The 25,414-nt window shown below is 43.4% G+C and overlaps 1 protein-coding gene across 1 annotated transcript in view; it reads left to right on the plus strand.

Annotated features, from left to right (window-relative positions):
- Positions 1-2,537: 2,537 nt before the first annotated feature.
- Positions 2,538-25,414, plus strand: part of WWOX (WW domain containing oxidoreductase) — a 634,025-nt gene continuing 611,148 nt past the window's right edge. The window contains exons 1-4 of the mRNA XM_048515668.1: positions 2,538-2,733; positions 11,396-11,460; positions 12,649-12,706; positions 17,142-17,320. Of these exons, the coding sequence (XP_048371625.1) occupies positions 2,627-2,733; positions 11,396-11,460; positions 12,649-12,706; positions 17,142-17,320 (409 nt within the window). The 5' untranslated portion in view covers positions 2,538-2,626. The remainder of the gene's footprint in view (positions 2,734-11,395; positions 11,461-12,648; positions 12,707-17,141; positions 17,321-25,414) is intronic.

Genomic DNA, 25,414 nt, shown 5'->3' on the forward strand with positions numbered 1-25,414 from the left:
TAACATTAAAGTGAAGATACACTGTGTCTATTGTTTCAGTGTTACTATGCAGCAACACGAAAGTGCCTGTGCAAAAGGGAAAAAAAAGGAAAGCATTGTTCTTCTGCATCACGGTTGACATCCCACTACCTTTAGAAATCAAACTCTTTCAGCATTAGTGTGCGGAATAAACGTAACTGACGAGACAAGGGAGAAAAGAAGATGTGAGGACTTATTTCACAATGTTTGCAAGACACAAGGTCTGACCACTGAGAAAATCTCTGTTAAACTGTGCATATGGAAAAGGCCTGCAGTCTTTCAGTATAACCTTAAACTGTTCCGCTCAGAATACTGCTGAAGTTTACTGAATAAGACTTATTTCCAGCAAGGTGTTCTCAGGATTGCACTGTCTGTTTTTCAGATGCATTGCTATGTTCAATATTATTATACTGTGTTTATACCACCACCTAGTGCAGTTTTAAACTCATTACACTTACACTGCTGTGTTTTTGTTACACCTCTGATGTCTGAAGAACTGTTCATCCAGGGGCTTCACACAGTGGTTATGTAGGTGAGAAAGAACGCACAGTGCATTTGTGAGTGCCAAATATCCTTCATTCAGGATATGTTTTGAAGCAAATGTGGAGATATTGCCAGTTCCAGCAACTTTTTTGGGCCTGAGTGACACAAAGTCTTACTGGTGAAAATATTGGTGGCCTCACAGACATTGAAAAAGGGAGTCTAGTGATGCTTTGTTTACAAAATGTAGCCAGTTTGGAGCTTCATTCTTTGAATGATTCTTCACTGGTTTCTGAGCAGGGGCAGGGCGGCAGGAGCAAATTTACATATTCATGCATCCTCCCATTACCTCATCAAGTTGGGAGATGAGGGTTTGTTCCTCCTATTCCTATCAGAAAAATGGGATACTTACATGTAGGGAGGTTACCCCCCCTCCCCCAAAAAAACTCATTTGCATTCTCCTTCAATTCTTCCTGAATTCCAGAAATTATCTGCGCTGCTAGAAAAAATGCTTTAAGACAAAGAAGGAAACAGGATTTGGCACCTACTACTCCTGTGGCCTATTTTCTGTTAAAAATAATACAGATGACCTGGAACACATAAGCTTTATCAAGCCTGAATTTAGCCAATTCACAGATTACAGAGGACATGGTTTGGGTCCAGGTGTATCAGATACATGCAGGTTGCAGTTTCCTTTCAGTTACCCCGTCTGTAGAGCCTGATTTGGATTACACCTGCAGCCAGGTGGAGAAGAGGCCTCAGCATTTGCCCTCACACCATTTTTTAATCAAAATTATTCATGGGAAAGCCCATTCCATAAAGTGGGGACTGTGATGGAAAAGGTCTGGGATATGGTTGATACCAGGTAGAGCACCTTATGTCTAAAGACTGGAATTGGCACACTGGGATACATGAATGGAGAAGGTCAATGGATCTAACAGTGTACTATTGAGACTTGTTGCTGGTTAGGAAAATTATATAGAAGGGAAGGATCAGCCACACACTCCAAGTGTGCTGCATTTGAATTGGGCAGGTACTGTGGAGAACCCACCTGTGACTGTTTCACAGACTGCAGACTTGGGAATCCGGTACCATTTTAATGTAGCCCATTTCAAAGTTATTCAATTCAATTATTTATTACAAAGACCAGCCCGAAAACAAGCAAAAGATCTTCAGTGTTATTTTTTAAAAAGAAAAGAAAGCCCTTTTGATTGTTCTGAAATGGTAGCCCGAAGAGTGGGAGGAACTGCTGTGGTGTGCGTGGGGGAAGGCAGGAGTGAGAAAACCTGAAGAAAGTTTAAGACACTGTGACCTCCTTCACTTTCCCCCTGAAGAGAGAGAACCAGTTGCCCCTTAAGAGCTTTTGGAAACCATGGGGATTCTCTGATCTAAAAACCGGATGACTGCTGAAGTGGGGAAGACGTATGCATAACTGAGAATCAAGCCTGAAGGGAATGTACACTCAAATCAAAGGAGATTCCACGTGCACAAAAAGCCATTGATTCACTGGGTGACTTGACAGCAATTGACACACATAAGACAATACCACATTAATTTCTCCTTAATACAACTGCAAACACTTACAGCTTACTCATGACTCCAGCACTCTTGCAGGCCAGAACACTGGGAACAGAAATAGCAAGTTATGTGGGTCAGCATCCTAAATGCACAGCTCGTCTTTCTCTCCAAAACCCCCGAAAGTTACCAGAACTATTTTGTTAAGGAAAGATATGTGGCTTCAAGTGACATGAAGGAACCGAAGCAAGAAGGCTGGAATTGTGCCCTAAAGAGCCAGCCCTCTTCCTTTTTTAAAAAATATGCCCCTCTCGAAATCTCCCTAGATCCCGAACCCCACATCCCTTCCGCGGCTGCCAACACAAAGCTCACGCAGTCCCGCCTGCTTGTTTCTCCCGCGGAAGGAAGCTGCACGTGGGTTTCTCCCGCAGAGACTACATTTCCCAGCAGGCGCCTCTCCCCCCGCGCCCCGCGATTGGCTCGGGAGTCCAGGAAAAGGCGGCTCCCCCAGCCCAGCTGCGGAAGAGTTCCGGCGAGCGGTGCTTAAGGAGGGAGGGAGCGGCGTTTAATCGCTTTTTGGTTCGGCAAGGAGAGCCGGTGCTGACGGACGGCGATGGCTGCGCTGAAGTACGCCGGTTTGGACGACACCGACAGCGACGAGGAGCTGCCGCCTGGCTGGGAGGAGCGGACCACTAAGGACGGCTGGGTCTATTACGCCAAGTGAGAAGGGGAAAGGTGTGGGGGTCTGGGCTACCTGGGCAGGGGTAGGAAGCCCACCCCCATGGCTTAGAGAGGGTTTGGGAGCGCTGCTTCTTTTCCCACTCCCTCCTGCACCCACCTCTGCTGCCCTCACTCAGGTTCACGACAGCCCGAAGTACAGCAGGTGCAGCCTTTCCCTCGGGTTCCTTGCTCCTATACAGTCCGCCTTGTGTGTATTGGCACGTGTGAACAATAAGTTGTGATGCACAAGTGCAGTAATTTCATTGCAATAATAGCAAAGCACGAATTTGTGCGATAGTTTCATTGCAGTAATGGCAAACACAAACGTTCACAGTGCACATACAATCAATAGTTGTACCTAAAGTGTGGTTACACCTAAATTGTTGTCATTGGTTGCTTTGCTCCCTCCTCATGCTTCGTAGGGTCCCCCTTCACTCCGTGCCTGTCTTAGTGCCATCTTGTTGCCTCGAAACCCCATGGAGTCATTCTAAGTCAGTGATGGAGAACTTTTTTGAGACCGAGTGCTCAAATTGCAATCCAAACGCCACTTATTTATCGCAAAGTGCCAACCTGGCAATTTAACCTGAATGCTGAGGTTTAGTTTAGAAAAAAACCGGTTGGCTCTCTTGCTCTAGCCTCCAGCAAGTTCCGCACGCACTGCTCTGTGCCTCTCTAGATCTCTGCCTCCTCTGTGCCCCCCCCCCCTCGGACAGCAGCCACCCAGAGCACAGGCACCAGGCCCGCCAGCCGAGTCCTCCCTGCTCACCGTGGTGTGCACACGTCGTGCTCAGTGACCCAGGCCAGCCTAGATGTGTGTGTGTGTTTGTGATTTTCCACCCCACACATGACAAACTCTCTGTGCGCGTGCCCACAGAGGGGGCTCTGAGTGCCACCTCTGGCACCCATGTCATAGGTTCGCCATCACTGTTCTAAGTTGTCTCTAACTTGATACAGTTTGCCCTGTGTGTATTAGCACTTGTAAACAATCAATTGTGATGCATCTGTTCAGTGTTTTCATTGCAACAGTAGCAAAACACAAACGTTCATGAAGCATATACAAGCAACAATTATACCTAAACTTACGCCTAAATTGTTGTCATTGGTGCAACTGTTGTTTATTTCGGTTAACAAGACCTTTTTCTACCTCGCTTGTTTTCTGATCTATGTAACTTTGCAAGTCAATGTTTCTTTACATATAATGAATGGTTATTCTTTGTATATGCACTGTTGTTTATAAGTTCCAGTACACAAAGTGCATGCTGTGTTTGCTCTGGTTGTTGTGATTTGTACTGTGAACCTTTTTGTATATAGGCTCTTACTTGATGGGAAAATAATAATAATATTGGATTCATGGTGCCTTTCAAAGGCTAGTAAAGTTTTATTCCCATGTAAAATCTAGAATAAAAGTCTTGTTGGGTTTTGCTGCAACAGAGTGGGCACAACTATCTTTCCTGAGAAACTTGTAGGGCATCCTGATTTCTGCTGTTCTATGTATTGTCGAAGGCTTTCTGCTGTTCTTCTACTTGTGGTGTGAAGGTTAAGAGCTATGGACTCTAATGTGAAGAACCGGGTTTGATTCTCACTGCTATACATGAGTGGGAGACTCTAATCTGGTGAACTGGATTTGTTTCCCCACACCTCCACAAGAGGCCTGCGGGGGGAACCTTTGGCTGAACTTGCTCAGTCTCACCTACATCACAAGGTGTAGGGAAGAGAAGGTGATTCTAAGCTGCTTTTAAACTCCTTGCAGGAGAGGAAAGCAGGATATAAAAAAAGCAGCTCTTCTCTCCTGAATATAGTTTAGGGAGACAAGTTAAAATAAAAGAATTGCACAAATCGCGATTCTTGGAAAACCCAGGTTGGAGGGGAAAACGCTGAGTGGATTTGCTTTAGGAGCGGGATCCGTGCAAAGCCTCCCCCCCCCCCCCGGGTTTTATCCCGCACTTAGCCTGTGTTTATTGGCCTGTGCGGAAAGGGCCTAACTGTTCCTAGAAGACCAGCAGCTACCAAAGCTGGTTCAAAAGTTGGCATCCATCTGCTATTGATCTGCTGCCATGCCATTATTTCTTGATACATCCCAACGATGATACAAAGACTGGGTTAAAGTTAGTTGATAAGTTGCCAAGTTCAAGAATATATATGGCCAAACCTGCTTCTAGGGTGTTGTGTGGTTTCTGGGCTGTTTGGGAGTGCAAATGTTTGTCTATATTCTTCTGAAGTTTGGATCACTAGAGGCCAAGAACACTCTGTAACATGCTGTATGCCATGACTCAGTTGCAATTTTTCAGTAATTAAAACAGTTGGTGGAATTCTGTATTTGTATTGCAAACACTTGTTTGCATCTGTTTCAATGTTGTCTGGTACAAGGTAGCTCTGATAGTTTGGCAGAGATTTCAGGCATGCCACAAATGTATCCTTTCTCCCTCATTGAGATGCACTTAAGATGTTATCCTGCATTGAACAGGATTGTGCAATGCCTGTTGCTGCTGTTGCCTAACCCAAACAAGGTTATTGTAGAGACCTGTTAAAGCAGCAACTGGTCTTACTACGCATTTCAGCATTCTAAGGGTTTTATTCACACCTAGCTAAATTGCAGGCAATAATCCGGCAATTAGAGACGCTGAAACAAGAAAGTAGTCCAGCTGGAAACACTTTTAAAAGGGTGTAGGCGGAATGGAGCAGGTGCAGAGGAGAGCGATGGGGGTGATCAGGGGCCTAGAGAGCAAGCCCTACAGGGAAAGCCTTGGAAATGTTCAGTCTGAAGAAGGGGAGGTTGAGGGGGGACATGTGAAGCAGCAAGGGAAGTGGGCACACTAGAGCAAGAAAGTACAGCCCCACATTTCATACATGAGCAAGTAATTCCACCTGAGTATACTCAATTGTATTTCAGGGAGGTCATCTTCACTGATCTCCCCTTCCTTCCCTCACCCCTTTTTCTTCTTAGCATTCTCCCTTGTTCCTCCTCCTCCCCCCCGTTATGTGGATTATGAATAGACAGATTGTAGAAATTAGGAGGTGGGAGGGATGGGTTTTGCATATTTATTTGAGAGAAGGTCCCCTCCCTTATTTACATTACTGGGAAGCCCAAAGACTTTATATCGCCATTTGGACATAGATGTCTAAATGACTGAGGTTTTGAAGTGAGATACGTTGATTGTTGGATGGTTTTATTGATTATATTTGTGTAATGAAGTTTGTCGTTCACCACCCTGAGCCTGACTTGCTGGTGTAGGATGGGGGTAAAAATTTAATATAAAGTAAAAGGTTGGTTTAACAGGTGTTCTAGTATTACTTTTAACCTCCTGTTCTGTGGAGTTAACCAGCCTACTCTGAGCCTAATGGCCATGTGCAGAGTCAGAGCAAGGAGTCATAATTACTGCTGTACAATGAAATGTGCCCTGGATCAGTGACTGATTTATAATAGATGCTTGAGATCTCATGAGTGTGATCTTTACATGCTTAAGTATCCAGGATGTGCAAAGGTTGAAGCTCAGATCTCAGGATCCTGGTGGCATCCATCACAGTACCTGACTCAAAGTGATCCATACAGGGACTGGGTGCTGAGGGGCGGGGGGAGTTCTAGTGTCTAAACTAGTGTCTATTATAAGGGCATGGAATGGTAAGCTGCAGTACTACAGTCAATGCTCTGCTCACAACTTGGGTTGGATTGTAACAGAGGTCAGTTTCAGGTAGCTGGCTCAAGGTTGACTGAGCCTTCCGATCTTCTGAAATTGGTAAAATAGGTACCCAGCTTGCCAACTGGGAATACTTGGAACCTTAGGAATACCATGTACACTCTTAGCCTTGACCTTGGCGAGCATGTGGATGGGGGACCTCCAAGGAATACCAGGGTGATGATGCAGAGGCAGGCAATGGCAGGCCACCTCTGAACGCCTCTTACCTTGAAAACCCTACAGGGTTGCCATGAATCAGCTGTGATTTGGCAGCACAAACCATCTTTCCACTTTCAGCTCCCATATCCCAGCATCTCCCTGCTCCCATCAGTATGAGAAATAATGCCTCCACCCCTCATCCCGCCTGAGCCACCCCTAAAACTGCATCCAGGATTTTCCACAAAGTGGCTGTCTATCTCCTTGTCAACTGTTACAGGTTCATTTATGTCAGTGGTTCTCAACCTTCCTAATGCCACGACCCTTTAATACAGTTCCTCATGTTGTGGTGACCCCAACCCTAACATTTATCCATTTTACAGATGGAGAACACTGATGCAGAGAGTCGTTCAAGGGTCATTCAACCCCCAAAGAGGTCGCGACCCACAGGTTGAGAACCACTGATTTATATGTTCTAGACCAGGGGTCTGCAACCCGCGGCTCCGGAGCCGCACGCGGCTCTTTCGTCCTTGTACTGCGTCTCCGCATGGCTAGGGTCCTCTCAACCTCCTTCGGAGAGTCGCCCTAAGGGTTAATGGGAAAGAGTCCCCATTCCTAGAGAGGCACAGCCCGAGACAGCTATCCCAACCCACTTCTGGCTTTCCTGTCCCAGCTGCCTGGTTGGCTGATGACGGTGATGTAGCACTTCATGGATTTCATAACAAACTATAATTGTTTATACAAAGCATAAAGGTAAAAAAAACAATATATACAGTGTTATCGTCATTTTAAATTTCAAAAAGTATTTGCGGCTCCAAGTGTTTTCTTTTCCATGGAAAACAGGTCCAAATGGCTCTTTGGGTGTTAAAGGTTGCCGACCCCTGTTCTAGACACTATATATCAATGAGATATGTTGATGGTGCAGTTTTTTCTTATGCTGGAGCTTCCAGGAGTTTCATGGAGCTATTAAGGTCCCTCCCTTGCAGCTGATGACTGGATGAGGCTATTATCTAGGTGCTCAGTGTTTCTGTTTTATTAGCTTTTTCGATGCCTCTAGTGGAGATGCTGCCCCAGAAACCAGTCCATAGCATATCTTGATGGAAGCAAAGGATGAATGGTGTGTCTACTTCGGGTTTTCTCCATCTGTCTTTATACTCCCAGACTTGCAGTACAAAACAAAAACAAAGTAAAAATAGCCCATTTTTACAGAAACAAGTTTTAAAATACCACAATTTATCTCCCATTCTTTACATGACACAACTTTATGGCTTCTTGCAGAAATCTGGTTACTCTCTTGCTTAATTCAAGATTGGGTTGATTCAAAAGAAATATCAGCTTAACAGAATTGGGAAGTCCTGTCCTATGTACTAGAATAGGGCTTACATACTTCGCTCAGATCTCAAGATAAAAAGGACAGTCAAGTAGAGCATGCTGAATAGTTTCAATTCAGCCTGCCTTACAGAAACAATGCCTTTCTGAATGTACTACATTTTGATATCTTCCATAAAGAATTGCAGATGGCATAACGTTGAAACTAGCCAAAGAGAGGGCTCTACGTTGATTTAAATGCTTGGAGCTGGGCTTTAGGTTTTTCTCTCCTACTCCACTGCATTTTGTTGAATGTGAACAATATTCTGGCTCCATATCACAAACTGCTTTTAGGTCTCATTGTTTTCTAAAGCACATTTCCCTGTGGCGTTACGGGCGTTTGTTAACTTTTAATTGAAGAATTAAATCCCAAAGCAAACAGTGACCTAAACAAAAAACATTGCATGGAGGATGTATTGTCGAAGGCTTTCATGGCTGGATTCAACTGGTTGTGTCACAGTGTGAAACAGACTTCTCTCTGTGATACACCTCTGAAGATGCCGGCCACAGATGCAGGCGAAACGTCAGGAACAAGATCTACCAGACCATGGTCACACAACCCGGAAAACCCACCACAACCAATTGCATGGAGAGTTGTCACGGCTGAGAGCGAGAGGTCAGGCAGCTTTATTTCTATCTGTTGCCGATCTTGGGGTGCCTCGGCTCTGAAATAACTCTTCCTCACATTCTTTGGGAAAATGAGAGGGGGGATTGCTTCTGAATAAAGTAAACAGCAAAAGCCCCTTTAAAGCCAGAAGTGGCTTTAACAAGCGGGATGTTTTGTTGCCTACCAATAAATGCTGCTGATCAACAATACAGAGTTTGTTTATTGATTCAAGGTCCAAGACCTAACACTGTTTCATTGGATTTACTGTGGATGTCTAAAGCAAGACTCGCTTGATGTCTGGTTAAGTAAAATTGTATGTGAGCTACTTACTCTATGGGAGAGAGGATAATAGCTCAGACTGATATTATATTGTATTCCTTATAGCTCTGTGGAGTTCATTCTTCATATCCCCAGTTGTAGAAACAGTCTGACAGCAATTCTCAAATGATATTATATACGCCCTAGTCTTGCATGTGGCTTCATTTTCTGCCTTCAAAAATCTCATACTCTTTCCTTTTTGCCTGACTACCAAAATGTTTGTATGCTGGGATGGGGACAAGATTTGGTCCTTAGAGGACCAAAGTAATCACAATAATACTGTAATATTTTCTTGCCTACAACTTGCCTGGAAGCAATTGCTAATTATAATGGATAGTCCTCTAATTTGGATAATTATTCCTCTAATTCCTCTGAGCCCTTCGGGGATAGAGCGGTATACTAAATTTAATAAATAATAATAATAATAATTTAGCATGTCGGAACCTGAATATAATTTTGCATGTTGTTGTCTTTTCTGAATTTTTTTTTGCCCTGTTCTTATCCAATAGTTCTTAGTGTTCTGGATTAATTCAGCTTCAGTTGGATGTGGCTTTATAATTAGTTGGATGTGGCTTTATAGAAGGCTGTGTTGGCAACCTGTGCTGTGTTATAGGCACACATTTATTTAGTTTTTTAGATCTGGAAACTTAAAACAGAAGCTGAAGTCCCATACAATTGAAAGGGTGTGGGCCCAGAATCCGGGAAGCACTTGTCCTGTCTCCTGTTTTGCACTGTCTGAGGAATTGCTAGTGTACATGTACCCATTGTGGCGCAGTGGTTAAGGTGTTGATCAGGATCTGTGAAATCCAGGTTTGAATCTCCACTCTGCCATGGAAACTTGCTGGGTGACCTTCTGCCAGTCACACACTCTCAGCCTCAACCTTGGCAAGTATTTGGATGGGAGATGTCCACTGTATACCAAGATCGTAGCAGGGATGCAGGCAATGGCAAACAATTTCTGAACATCTCTTGCCTTGAAAATCTGCTATGACTTGATGGCAAAACGCATGCACATGCACAAAACCCATACATCTTGGGCATAGGGGCGATGCCCTGACCTGGATAGTCCTGATTTTGTCAGACCTCAGAAGCTAAGAATGGTCAGCCCTGTTTAGCATTTGGTTGGGAGACCACCAAGGAAATCCAGGGTCGCTGTGTGGAGGGTGAGGGAGGCAATTACAAATGATCTCTGAATGTCTCTTACCTTGACATTCCTATGGAGTTGCCATAAATCATTTGTAACTTGATGGCAAAAAACTTTAAAAAGGAAAAATACTATAAACCAATAAATATTGTCAAAGGTGTTCACGGTCGGATTCAACTGGTGGTGGTTGGCTTTCCGGGCTGGTCTGGGAGATCTTGTTCCGAATGTTTTGCCTACATCTGTGGCCAGCATTTTCAGAGGTGGGTTCCCTGTAACACACTTCTCTCTGTGATACACCTCTGAAGATGCCATCCGCAGATGCAAGTGAAATGTTAGACACAAGATTTACCAGACCATGGCCACACAGCCTGGAAAACCCACAACAATTAATAAATAAATACTTACTGAATACTTTCTTCTAAATATAAACTTCTAAATATACCTTGCCTTCTAAATAAGCATTCCCCACTTTGTTCCTTTTCTTCATAAACTTTCCCTGTTGTAACCACCCTTTGTGGAAAGACTTCTGTTAATTTTCACCCTTAATGATCTAGAGCAGTGATGGCGAACCTTTTTGTGATCGAGTGCCCAAATTGCAACCCAAAACCCACTTATTTATTGCAAAGTGCCAATGCAGCAATTTAATCTGAATAACCCCCTCAAGCAGGGGCCAGCAAGACCCACATGTGCCACTCTGCGCATCTCTAGCATCTCTGCTGCCCCCCCCCGCCCCCGGGCAGCAGCTACCTGGAGAACAGGCACCAGGCCCGCCAGCCGAATCCTCCCTGCTCACTGAGGTGCATGCACATCAAATCCAGTGGCCCAAGCCAGCCTAGATGTGTGTGTGTGTGTGGGGGAGATCCCCCCAACATGACTAACTCTGTGCGCGAGTGCCCACAGAAAGGGCTCTGAGTGCCACCTTTGGCACCCGTGCCATAGGTTCGCCACCACTGATCTAGAGGGATTATGTTCTGTTTGTTTAGGCTGACATGCATTGACTTGCTTGGTATGAATCTAGAGCAACTCCTTTTATATCCAAGAATATAGACTGAGATTGGTAGCTATGCTGGTCTGGAGCAGCAGGAAAATGTTCATGTCCAGTGGCACCTTTAGAACCAACTGAGCTTTTTTTGCTTATGCACAAAAGCTTCGATCAAGAGCAAAAGTTTGTTGATCTTAAAGATGCCGCTGGACACAAATGGTCTTCCTTTTATACCCAATTAAGGACTCTAAAGTTAATTTGTTCCTCCAAACAACTAGAGGGCATTGACAGGGAGTACCTTGCTTTATTGTAAGCATTTTGTACATCAGATAGTGTGTATATTAAAATACTATTGAGGATGTGCTGGCCAACAATATTTCATTAAGAAAGCGTTTAATGGTTTTGTTTTTCAGTCACCTGGAAGAGAGGACTCAGTGGGACCATCCCAAATCTGGAAAACGGAAGCGTGTGGCAGGAGGTTTGTATCCTGTCGAACGATTGGATCTGCCCTTTTCCCTCTGTATGAAAATCTTTGGGGCAGATTTTCTGAGTGTTGCGTTTGGTGAGCTGCAACCTGAGAAGACTGGATTTTAATTGGAACTGCTAGAAAAAACATGATCTAAATAATATCTGTAGACTAGTTCTACATCATAGTACTATTGTAAGGAAGAATTTTCATGTATAAAACCTGCCCCAGATGTATTGATTATCCTGTGCGTATGAGGGGGTGGGGATAGTAAGGAATATATGAATGCTTGATAGGTGTTCCATTGTTAGGTAGTACTGTGTGTCCAAAATGCTTATTCACTGTTACCTGAATTCTGGCCTCTTTGCAGTCTTCCTGGTCTTACATAGGGTGCCATTTTCCTATAGTTGTTCATATTCACTGTGGACATGGATGTTAGTGAGAACAGGTTCCTCTGATTGCCTTTCTGCAACCATTTTGTACATTCTGCAATTCCTGAAGCTCAGATTTGTTTGTAGCTGCAGAAGTAGTACTGCCATAGAAAGAAACCTTTTGAGCTGGTCCCTCCAGATGTTCTCAGGAGGTCCCTGACTGGTGGTTGCCTTTATCTGGTTCTCTCCAGCGAGCTCTTCATATCAGGGAGTTTCCCAAAATGGAAAGGCATCTTCGCTCCATTCCTTTCATGACAGTTATGGCACAACTGACCTGGATAGTCCAGGCTAGCTAGAACTTGGAAGCTATGAAGGGTCAGACCTGGTTAGTAGTAGAAAGGGCAACCCCTTAGGAAGTCTAAGGTTGCTATATGGAAGCAGGTCATGGCAAACGACTTCTGAACATCTCTTTCTTTGAGAACCCCAGGGAGTTGCCAGGAGTCGGCTGTGACTTGTCAATCAAAAAAAGAAAGAGAAAAGAAATGTTCAGTTCTTTTGAAAGTAAGCATTGCAGTTGAATCCATGACATTTTCCTTAGGTTGTTTTCTTAACATCCTTTCTCCATGGCTGATTTGCCAATGTAATGATATGATCTCTCTACTCTATGTAGTACAGGTTCTCTGTCGCTCCTTGCTTTTGGTTAACCATCTTGGTCAACAGAAAGTATTTCTGTATTAGGGAAGAGATGCATTGTTTTTGAAATGAGAAGTTTTAAATCTTTGTTTTAATGCCGCACTGAATGCTACCTGTTTGGTTTTTCTCTCTCCAGATTTACCATATGGGTGGGAGCAAGAAACTGATGAAAACGGACAACTCTATTTCGTTGAGTAAGTAGGGCTTGCTGTATATGACTGGAGGCGGGGAATGGTCAAACAAGAATAATATTCCTACAGTTCCTACACATATGGAGGCATTTGTTTCTACTTGTGTTGACCACTTTTAATTCGAGTTGCCATGCAGTGCTTCCCCTAAGGGCTACAGATATATTTTTTTTGCAAGTAATGCTAGCTTTCAAACATTTATCTAAAATTTGTGGTCTTGCTTTTCGCTACGTGCAAAACATTTTTTCAGTAAAGGAACCCAAGTATTATAATTAAAATAAACACCAAGTTGCAGCCTTGATAAAATACAAGACCTACACAGCTAAACTTACAGTTCTCCCAAAAAGCATTTCTGCAATTGCTTGTAGCAACCGCTTGTAGCCAGAGGTTTGCTAAAAGAGGATGTCTTAGTACAATCAGTGGAATCTAAAGATGGGTACTCTTCAGATCTCCTCCAGCAGACAATTCCATGGGGTTGACGACACCACTCAGGAGGGTGAAGTTCTTTTGGAGTCCAGATGTATGCTCCGAAAATTGGTTCCTTTAAAATGAATTAATGGAATGACCAACAGTGACAAGTGGCTCTTTATAAGGAGGGATAATCTTTCCGTGTTATGAAAGGCTGTAAAAATTTAAGCCAGAATTTGGAGTATGGAAATGCGTAGCACCCAGTGTGGTTGGAAGATTGGTGGTGTCTGTAAATGCTGCCCGAAACCAGACAAAATATATCCACTACGTTTGACGTAAGCTATAGTTTCTGGCCAGCCCAATGCAGAGGTCTTTACAGCAGTCTACTCTAGAGGCTACGTGAACATGGATCAGTACTTGGGGCATCCAAGAAAAAAGGTTTCTCAGCTGATGATAAAATGTGTTCCTAGGATCTGTTCTGACTTGCTGGGCAAAACATAAAAGGGGTCCAGGTTCTCCTTAAACTTTTCACTTGACAGCTGTGTATACAAAATGGGTTTAATCTCTAAAGGTGTCTCTTTTTCCCTAAAGGATTGCTTGCATCTTAGTCTGGATTTCATTTCCGCTTGTTCTTCCTTATTCTCATCATGGTGGCTCCCACGCCTCAATTCAGGTCACAAAGCAGCATCCAAAAGGTTTGGGGACAGCGGCAAGAGCAGCATATTGTGGTTGCCTAATTCCAAAACATTTTAGAAGAAGAGGAGGAGTTTCGATTTATATCGCACCTTTCTCTCCTGTAAGGAGACTCAAGTTGGCTGACAAGCTCCTTTCCCTTCCTGTCCCGACAACAGACACCTTGTGAGGCAGGTGGGGCAGAGAGAGTGCCGAAGAACTGTGACTAGCCCAAGGTTACCCAGCAGGAATGTAGGAGTGCAAAAACACATCTGGTTCACCAGATAAGCCTCAGCCAATTAAGTGGAGGAGCGGGGAATCAAACCTGGTTCTTTTGATTAGAATTCACCTGCTCTGAACCACTGCACCATGCTGGCTGTTTTGTACTGATCTATGTACCACTTTTTCTAAGCTCAAGGTGCTTTCTGCATATGAAAAATGAGTAAAATACGGAAACACTATAATAACCATGTAGGGTCCACAGAAATTTTGTGAGGAACAAGCTGATGGTTGAACCATCTCTTTAAGAAGAAGGATAGGAGTAAAGCAGCCGCTAGCAATTCCTTTGTCGTCCCCCAGTTTTTGGAGCAGTGTTGCTTTTAACTCACCTGTGAGAAAAACAATGCAGAGTCATAGACATCCAACAAGGTTGTTCCCTGAGAGTTCAGTTCAGAAGATGTTTTTCCCCTGCTACAGGCTGACGTGGGGCCATGGCTCAATGGTAAGGCATCCGTTTGGCATGCAGAAGGTCCCAGGTTCCATCCCCGCCAGTTGCAGTTAAAAGGACCACGTTTCAGGGGATGCAACAGACTCCAACGTGACACCCTAAACAGCTTCTTCCAGTCTGAATAGACACTACTGACCTGGATGGATCAATAGTTTGACTCAGTATAAGGCAGCTTAGTAGGTACGTGTGGGGAGATTAGAGGCAGGCTATGTAGACTGTCCTTCCAAACTTTTCTGTCAAAGGGCTCTCGAAGCTGCTCTGTCATTTACAGGCCTCAGTTTTGTTGGGACAACCACACCTGGTGCGTGTGTTTCCCTTTCAAAAGTAGCACAGCGGCACAGAGGCTGAACACAGGGAAGTTTACCTGGGCGCACACACGTGGCTGAGCTTGCTAGAGAGAACTTCAGACACAAAAGAAAGTCAGAGTCATTTGTAGTTTCTAATCTAATGAAAAGAGTATTTATTAGTGAACTCTATTCTGGATAGAAATGTGGAGAGATAGGTTCACTATCTATTCTAATCTAGCTGGATGGAGGCGGATGCGTAGGAGACACATCCTCTCCCTAGGCATGGTGAAGGTAAGATGGAGAAGTTCTGAGAAGGTGGAAGCAAGGGGAGGGAAGTCCCTAAGATTGTGTGAGTAATTTTGCATCAGATGTTAGGACTACATCAGCCCCCTTCCAGCATGGCCAATTGGCCATGCTGGAAGGGGCTGATGGGAATTGTAGTCCATAACATCTGGAGTGCCAAAGGTTCGCCACCACTGCCCTAAGAGTATCAGTCTACATCAAAGGGATGGAGTCAGCATGATAGAGTAAAGGTGACAAATTCCTAAGTCCCTATCTAGCCACTAGCTCGCTAGTAAAAAAAAAACCCTCTGTAGGATGAGGCAGGAAACAGCGTAAAGACCCTTTCTTCCAACAAGTTTCAAATTTAGCTGTCATGTCCTTGGTCATTGTTTTCCCTGCTTGCAAACTCATAAGGTGAAAAGAGAGAGGATGGGTCAGTAATGCCTGATCGGGCCTTCAGTCATTGATTTCACATTGCTGAATCACTGCATGCTACTAAAAGTACGCACCACTTTTATCTGCTTTTTCTCTGGGCAGAGTAAAACTATAAATAGCTAATGTTTTGTTTATTCCTGACTTTCTGCTTGTTACGCAAGAGGGAGAGAACAGTAGTGCAGAGTCCAAACAGGAGGAAAAATCCTTTACGCTAAAGACTTAGAGGGGTTTTTTTTACTAAGGGCTGGGTTTTTCCTAGTAATAAATCTCTGCTTTCATAAATTCATTTTTCCACGCTTTTAAAATATGGACATTTGCTTCTTATGTCAATTAAGGCTTCTCTGGATCTTCATCCAGAGAAATGCCTGAAAAAGGAGTAATGGGATGCAGTTTAATCACATTTCTGACACCATTGATTGTGATTAATTATTTTTGTGTACAACATTGCATGGATGGACTATTCTGCTTTCATTTGTTAAACATATTCATAGTTTACTGCTCAAGACAGAAAATGTTCCTCTGATCAACGATAAGACGATTCTGTTACTGGCCAGGGATTCTTTTGGATTACTGGAAATTGGTTTTTTTTAGGAATCTTCTGCTTCCAAACACTCACTCTTCCTGCATTCACAGTGAAACTGTAGTGGAAGTGTTGGAGATGGAGTTAGCAAAATGGGGAATCTGATCCAGGGAGAGAAAAAATGTGACATGACTAAGTTGAGGCTGGGTAGATTAAATAGCTGCTGTTCGGCAATAGGGCCCCGAAGCTGCTTATGTTGTTCCCTTCTTCATTTTATCCACACAAGAGAAGAGTTTGGACTTATACCCCCTTTCTTTCCTGTAGGAGACCCAAAGGGGCTTACAATCTCCTTTCCCTTCCCCCCCTCACAACAAACACCCTGTGAGGTGGGTGGGTCTGAGAGCTCCGAAAAGCTGTGACTAGCCCAAGGTCACCCAGCTGGCATGTGTTGGAGTGCACAGGCTAATCTAGTTCACCAGATAAGCCTCCCCAGCTCAAGTGACAGAACAGGGAATCAAAACTGTTTCTCCAGATTAGAGTGCACCTGCTCTTAACCACTACGCCACCACTGCTCCTTGTGTGGTAGGTTTGGCTGATAGTGTGTGAAGAAGAAGAGTTTGGATTTATACCCCACCTTTCTGTCCTGTAAGGAAACTCAAGGTGACTTAGAAGTATGAGCACCTTTCCCTTCCTCCCCCACCTTGTGAAGTAGGTGAGGGTGAGAGAGTTCTGAGAGAACTGTGACAAGCCCAAGGTCACCCCATCAGGCTTCATGTGTAGAAGTGGGGAAACAAATCCAATTCACCTGATAAGAGTCTGCTGCTCATGTGGAGGAATGGGGAATCAAACCCAGTTCTCTAGATTAGAGTTCACTGCTCTTAACCACTATACCACGCAGGCCCAAAATTACCCAGTGAGTTTCCTTGATGGAACACAAATTCACACCTGGGCCTCCCAATTTCAACTCCAACATTCCAGACACTACCCACAGTAGCTCTTAGCTTGATTTTATTTTTGCTGTAAGACAGAGGGTGAGAATGTCATCGTCTTTGTAGTGTTTATGTAAGGGAAAGCAACTTAGAATGAAAACGTGTTTTTCTTTGCCTTAAGCCATATAAACAAAAGGACAACTCACCTTGACCCGCGACTGGCGTTCACCGTGGAAGAGAATCCGATGAAACCCAGTGCCAAGCAGAAGTATGATGGAAACACCACAGCGATGGAAATTCTACAGGGGCGAGATATGAGTGGAAAAGTGATCGTCATTACCGGAGCAAACGCAGGAATAGGTATGCCAGTCAATATCATGGACTCCACTTGGGACCAGTAAGAAGGGACCTATGTTAGCGAATTCTTGTTGTTTCAAGATTCAAAACCGGATTCATACAAGACTTCTCTGCCTCTTCCTCTATTCTAATCTTCCCTGATATGGTCTCCCCTTCAACCATTTGTGGCTCCCAAAAGCTCATATTAAAATAACTTTTTCTTCTTTAGGGAGCTGCTGAACATTGTAATATGTTTCTCAGCCATCTGATGGCCCTTTTCATCCAGATTAGTCCCCCATTACGTCCAAGTTTGTTCATTAAAAGTACGGCCTTGTTTTCCAAAGCTTGGTGACAACTTTGTGTCATGGTTATATAACTTTCCCCCTTCTCCTTCTAAGTGTCCTTAATATGCATTTGTCTGCCTGGCCATGTGGATTTTCTATTTTGCCCGTGACCAGAGTAACGCATAGTTGCTAATTTTCATATTTTTTTTCCACTAGAGGGCTCTGTTGTTCTTCAGAAAAAGAATGAAATTAAACTGGTCGCCTGGGTGTATTTTTCAATATTTACCAAAACACAATTAATTTTGACATGGGCTATTTTGTACTTTAATTGTTGTTGCTAAAGTTCAGATATGGAAAGGTGTGTGAGATAATCCCTGCTAATAACTGACTTCAACCTTTCTGGCAAACGCAACCGCCAGAATTAAATGCGGTGTGGCTGTCGGCGGAGCTTTATAATGTACGATGCAGAAGAATGTGGAAATTGAAACACCAGCCTTTTCCTTCAGGCTTAGTTGTGGCATATTGTGTATATGCATGCCCAAATGCTATATACAATTGGACCTGGTCCTTTGTAGGCAGTGGGAAACTGTATGATACAATGCAAAAATATCTGTGCAGAGTTACTAGAATTCTGCAGGGAAGTTTTTTCCCCCTCTAGAGGCTTCGGTTATTTATTTATTTACATTATTTGTAGTCCATCTTTCTCACAGGGATTCAGGGCAGATTACTGATGAGTTCGTGCAGTCAACAAAATGGGACATTCAGTAACCAACGCATTAGGATTTTAGAAGTCTGGAACCACTGGAAATAACTAAAGCATAGTAGAAGTATTTACGTGACACATTAAACATTACAGAAATTATATAAATAGGATCCTGTTTACCATACACTGTACATAGTAGCATAGACTACAGTCCTTAAACATTTGTCCAAGCAAGTCTGTAAAATCATTTTGTTCAGTGCCGCCCGATTACATGTGCAGAAAAGCTCTCTTGAATAGTTCAGTTTTGCATCGTTTGCGAAAAGCCAGGAGAATTGGAGCTTTCCTGACCTACTCAGGCAAACCATTCCTCAAGGTGGGAGCTGTAGCAGAGAAAGTGCGTGCATGGGCAGTTGTTGATTTTGCCCGTTTGCAGCTTGGCACCGCAGAAGCCCCTGCGAACTTGAGCAAAGTTGTCGTGGCAGAAAGGAAGTAGAGAGGTGGTCCCGCACAAAAGAAGGGCCAAGGCCATAAAATGCTTTGTGTGTGATAGCCCATACCTTAAACTGAGCCCAGTGACCAATGGGAATATTTGCAGCCAATGGGAATATCTGCAGAATGGGAGATGTATGCACACTCTGTCTAGCTCTGGCTAATAGTTGAGCTGTGCCATTCTGGACCAGTTGGAGTTTCTGAGTTCTTTTTGAGGCGAGACCAATGTATAGTGCATTATATGCAGACTCAGACCCCTTCTGCACATGCAGAATAATGCACTATCAGTCCACTTTCAAAGCACTTTGAAGCTGGATTTTACTATGCAGAATAGAAAATCCACTTTCAAAGAATTTGTGAAAATGGATTGAATGTGCATTATTCTGCACGTGCGGAAGGGGCCTCAGTGTTGCTATGGTGTGGATCCAGGTGGTCAGGTTAGCCATATCAAGGTAGGGGCTAGTCTGAGTAGATAGAAACACTTTTTTGTGCTTCATTGACTTGCTTTTCCAGTAATAAAGTGGTCACAAGGCTTTTAATCCTTGATCCTGAGGGTCAGCTGAACTCCATCAAAAAGTGGGGAGAACAGTGTCCTAGAGGACCTCTTCCTTCTCAACCAGCATTTCCTCTGTCGTTTCAGGGTTTAGATTCAGTTTTTTCACTTTTAGCCAGATAACCACTGTGGCAGGGGTTTTAATTCATGGCCTCCCCTACATTACCAGGAGATTGGATAAGGGCACATTAGAGCTGAGTATTGCCAGCATACTGATGACAATCAACCCCAAAGCTACAAACTATTTGTTCTAAGAGGTTTATATAGAGATTTAAAACTATGGATAAAACTGCACCCTGTGAAACCCAACAAGATAGGTCCTGCACTGATGATACCTGGTAAAACTTACTCCGTTTCAGAATTGCGTACAGTAGTATCCGTAAACTACAGTGAACACAAGCAGCAGAGTCCCACTATGGAAGCCTTCAAGATGTAGCAGATTCATCTACATCATGTGGATCTTCCTCTGATGAATATTTTCCCTTTGTATTTCAAAGAGAGTATGTCCACTTGCCTAGCCCATGAGTTTGTGTGTATATACAGTTTGCACATCTTTTCCTTTAATCAGTGAACTATATTTTGTAAGTTTCAGCGGCTCTGATAAGAGTTATTCCTCGCAGCATATATTCACGTTGAGTTGATTTCTGTTTCTAAATCAATCTCATTGACATCTCTAGTATATCCGTAAACAAGCTTGCGGTTATTTATGCAATAACATTGCTAGCCCCATCCCAAATGCAAAAGCATAGGAATCAAGCCATTCACAGACAATTTAAGGATTTCTAGGGGTTGTGTGTTAAATGTTGTCAGGTCGCTTCCAACTCATGGCAACCCTATGAACCAACAAACTCCAAAATGTCCTGTCATTAACAGCCTTGCTCAGGTCTTGCAAACTGAGGGCCATGGCTTCCTTTATACCAGTGGTGGCGAACCTATGGCACGGGTGCCAGAGGTGGCACTCAAAGCCCTCTCTGTGGGCACGCACAAACAGAATCCCCCCCCACACACACACACACATCTAGGCTGGCCTGGGCCTCTGAGCTCGATTATTAGCATTAAACCTAAGACCTAATTTTGGTTAAGCACTGTTAAACCCCACTGATTTTCATGCGAAGAACTAAAGCGCGATCCTTTACCTGGGAGTAAGCTCAGTTGCTGGCAATGGGGCTTGCTTCTGAGTAAACCCTCCTAGGGTCGTGATTCACCCGTTGGAAGAGTTGCATGGGTGCTTCAAAGCAAAGCCACCGACTACCACCAAGCTTACTCCCGAGTAACGCACGCCTCGGAGCCAACTGTTTTTTCTAAACTTAAACCTCCGTATTCAGGTTAAATTGCCGGCACTTTGCGATAAATAAATGGGTTTTGGGTTGCAATTTGGGCACTCGGTCTCAAAAAGGTTCGCCATCACTGCTTTATACAGTCAGTCCATGTCATGTTGGGTCTTCCTGTTTTCCGGGTTCCTAGCAGTATTGTCTTTTCCAGTGACTCTTGGCTTCTCATAATGTGACCAAAGTACGATAGCCTCAGTTTAGTCATTTCAGCTTCTAGAAGAAGAGCCACCCCCAAAATAGCATGATAAGGAAGGGCTGAATATGTTCAAGGCATGGAGACCGTGGACAGCAGTTGAGAATTTGCTGAAGGGAGCCCAAGAGGATTGAGAGGACAAATTACCCTGTTGGGGGAATACCGAAGGATTGCTGTGGGGGATATTTTTTAAAATGGGGAAAGATTTCCGCACTGTTTCCTCTGCCTTCGGATCCTTGCGTGCTTCCAGTTTTTGCCAAAATCAAATTATGTTTGGGAATTTTTAATGCTAAGATTTGGCTTCTATGGCTGCATGAAATCAGGCCAGTTAGATTTGTAAATTGCTCCAAGGCTTGATTACATCTAGTGTTTTTCTAGTGGCTTGATAGGGTTGAGCCAGTTGATATATTGCTGTTATATTAAATATAGCTTATTACAGTTACTTAGTGTACATTGCTAGCTTTTTGTGAGCATACTTTTCTACACTGAACAGAGTGGGCAGGGTTCCCAAACTTGCATAATTGATTTAATACATTTTAGGAGTGTGGGGTGGTTTTAGGTTCCAGGAGCTCTTTGTTTCACATATCAAGTGAATGAAGAGATTCAAAAACCAGTTTGTGATATGGCACTGATGAAAGTCACATTGGTTATACGCAAGCCCGCAAAAATCACAAAAGGTGTATGTTGGCCATTGTCTTGGCAAAAGTCTTTTCTGATTCTTACAAATGTGTTTAACTCATTGTGTTGTTTTTTTGTTATTCTTGGGCCATGAAAGTTTGATTTTTACATTATTTTGAATTGATCTGTGTGTAAGGTGTATTGAAACTGATATTTGAGATTATCATTGACCACTCAAAAGGCAGCTATTGATGCCCTTTTATATGGTATAGATCTCTTATGTTACCGCAGCTCTACAAAACCCTGCTGATTGACGATAGGATATTGAATGTGAAATAGTTTTGCTGGGTTTCCTTGTTCATTCATGGCCTCACGGACTGAAAAGACTTTTTGTAGTGTTTGATGCCTGAAACGGATCAGCCAACTGTATTGGTGTGTCAGTATGCAAAACCACATTAGTGTGACATTTGTGTTAAATTTTCTCTTTCGGATTACTTTTTTTAGGCTTGTCACAATGCAGACAAAACGCAGAGAGAAAATGAATTGGAATGCATTCACTGGAACCAGAGTTGCAGATGAGAGCAAATATTTTGGACGAAAGGGAAAACTAAAACTACTGTTGGGGAAGAAGCTATTTAAAATTGCAAGTTAGATTGAGTTAATGAATCTTGTTTCCCTTCTGTGCTCTTGAATAGCTTCTGTTGGCTGATAGATTTTTTTTTACAGCTAGGTCAAAGGTAATAGAAAGTGGTGGGGTGGGGGGAATTGTATAGCAGTTTTCAGAGGGTAATGTAAACTAAATTTGACCTTGGACGTTTATAAAGTCCTATTACTGGCAGGTGAGGTTATTAATATCTTATCTAGAATGGGGTCCTGTCATCTGCCAAAGAGATGGGCCTTTTGGATGAGTGATGTTGCCTTCTGCCAAATCAGCCCATTGATCTTGCTTAACTTAGCCCTGTCTTTTCCAGCTGCATTCTTTTTTACATTTACTTTTAATTTTATCATTATTACAAGATATACAGGTAAGCGGTACACAGATCATAAAATAGACAAGTACAAAAGAAATGCAGCCACGTACACATACGGTCATGTTGTTTGCTCCACGCTGCTCGGTACATGTTGCCAAGTTAAGTCAAAACTTGTAAAGTCTTAATATTTTTGAAATGCTGGTGACTTCATATACAAGTGAAAGTGACTTTATCAGAAAAGAATTTTCTTGTCAGGATTTTTCTCTCTTTCTGGAGTTTGGCTAGTACAGGGGTCTGCAACCTGTGGCTCTCCAGGTGTTCATGGACTACAAATCCCATCAGCCCCTGCTAGCATGGCCAATTGGGAATTGTAGTCCATGAACATCTGGAGAGCCACAGGTTGCAGACCCGTGGGCTAGTATGTCGCTGCTGATACAATATCTGGACCTAATACCCCTACCCATTTTGGGATGGAAACAGTGTAGCTTGACAAAAAGAGTCCAGACATAACATGATTACCAGTAGGCAGCAGCTCTGCAAGAACTTAGGTCTTTTCCTGCCACCTGCTCCCTGAGAGCCTTTAACTGGTCATGCCAGAGATCGAGGCTGAGATCTGTTTCACGAAAAACATGGCCAGTAAGCCGTGGGCCCTTCTAAAGAACAGGAAACGTCTCTCTTGAAAGCTGGCTTTTGAGTGCCACCAGCTGTTTGTGGTTGAGCGATTCAGAACCCCTCTCTGCACGAATTGAGGTATAGCTTTGAACATGTTTTTGTTTCTTCATAAAGGCAGGCAAACAGGTTTTCTATGGCATAGGGATAGTTTGGTGGACTTTGCAGTGTATTAAGAATTGCTGGTATGTTATGCCAAACAAGCGGGGCTCACAGAGGTGAAAGCTAGTGGATTAATCACCTTCATATGGAACAGTGACTTAGCAGCATCCTGTGTGACTCTTGTCAACTTTACTATGAAATCTGCAGGCCCTTGGATTATGTTTTTTTTTTGTTTGGTTGAAGCGGGAGAGACACAGTTTGAATACCTGCTTGTGTTAATGTAGTGCTTCATGGTAGAGAGATGCCAATCTTTAATACCAAGGCACTGTAGTTCTGGTGATATTTCTAATATGGGGTTTGTGTGGAATTTTTAATCACTGTCTTAGTTTCTAAACTCAGTTTAGAAATGTTACATAAACGGAGACAAAAGAACAAACCTTCCAGTTGTCAAGAGTCTTCCTGACTGGTCTCCTGGAGGAGATTCTAACTCACAATTGGCAAACCAGGTGAGCGACTGCAAGTCAGGATTACAGTGCAGGGCTTCAGAGGGTATGGTTTCCAGGCATTTATGAGTCCAAGTACATCTTCAGAGGTTAACTGAAGTACGAATGAATATTTGGAAGACCCAAATCTTGAAGAAGTAGTGATCTTGGAATTGAGTATTGCTGGTGAGACCCATTGACTACATGGGATCAGCTTGCTCAATTGCACACGCCTTGGCTAAACAGAGCCAATTTGTGCAAGTGCCCGTTGATAAAATGGAACAGAGAGGCTCCTGTGTCAGATGTATTTATATTCATAATTAAATCATAACCTTTGCGGTTTCACTGTTAGTGCTCTTCGTCTTTTGTTTCAGAACAAATCCATCCACTGCCCCACTTCATATGTTGGAACTACACGAAGGCTGCTTAACGTAACATAGCCGCTTTCCTTCTCTCTTACCCTCCACAAGCAAGGCCGTGTGGCATGCATGGGTTCTTGGAGATAGGCCGGCATTTTGGCTGAATGGAAGCTCAAACTGCAAGAACAGGCCGATATTGCTGCTCAATTGTGTCTGTTTCCCGAGTTCTCCGAAGGCCCCTTGGCAGCGGCTTTGCTTTGCTTGCCTGCAGTTTGCACTTCAGGGATGTATTACATTTATAGCTGCTACATTTAGCTGGTAAATAGGTTGGGCTAATTAAAAACCTTTTGATCAATTGAAGAACTCTTCCCGGCTAATTGCCATTTTTTTTTTTGTACAAGCGTGTTCAAATACCTCGGGTATGGGAGCCATCAGGAGAGGCATTGTTTCTTTACCTGTTCTGAAACGAATGGGAAAACCCATTATAAATCTGAAGAAATAAAATAATAACCTTTTCCTAATCACAGATATTTCTAAAGGGGGGAGAATGCAAAGATATTTTGGTGAGCCTGTAGGAAGGCTGAGAGTCAAACAAGCTCAGTCTTAGGCAGAGCTATCAATCCTAAAGCTGCTGGGCTGAACCTAATGTTTTCTGATCACCTTGGCCTGCAGTGAGCTTTATGAACTTCTTTTTGCAACCTGTCTGAGGCCCCTTCCGCACATGCAGAATAATGCATTTTCAATCCACTTCTAATGCACTTTGCAGCTGTGTTTTACTCTGTGGAATAGCAAATCCACTTGCAAACAGTTGTGAAAGTGGATTGAGAGGGTATTATTCTGCATGTGCGGAAGGCGCCAGAGACTAACAAGACTGGATTTATCTGGCATCATGCACTCTGCAGAGCTTGATTTGAAAATGTCTTGATGTTGTCAGGGCTGATCTTGCAATACATCTGTGACATTACAGTGAACTTTTAAAAAGTCAGCATGGCAATTCTTGGCCCCTTCCGCACCTGCAGAATAATGCACTTTCAATCCACTTTCACAATTGTTTGCAAGTGAATTGGGCTATTCCGCACAGTAAAATCCAGCTGCAAAAGTGCATTGAAAGTGGATTGAAAGTGCATTATTCTGCATGTGCGGAAGGCACTCTTGACTTTCTCCTACTGCGTACTGGGAATTGTTTAAGGAAGCTTTGAATCAATTTATGCTGGATCCAGTGGCAGGGTATTTGTAGAGCAGATCTTTTCCTCCCTTCCCCTAGAAGCCTCCCCCGACCCTGGAATGGCTGTCTGAAGTTCAGGGAAATCGCACAAGCAAATTGTGCAACAAGCCAGGACCCTGTAGCAATTCTGGAGAAATTG

Source organism: Sphaerodactylus townsendi, linkage group LG14, assembly GCF_021028975.2.
Source record: "Sphaerodactylus townsendi isolate TG3544 linkage group LG14, MPM_Stown_v2.3, whole genome shotgun sequence".
Taxonomy (NCBI): Eukaryota; Metazoa; Chordata; class Lepidosauria; order Squamata; family Sphaerodactylidae; genus Sphaerodactylus; species Sphaerodactylus townsendi.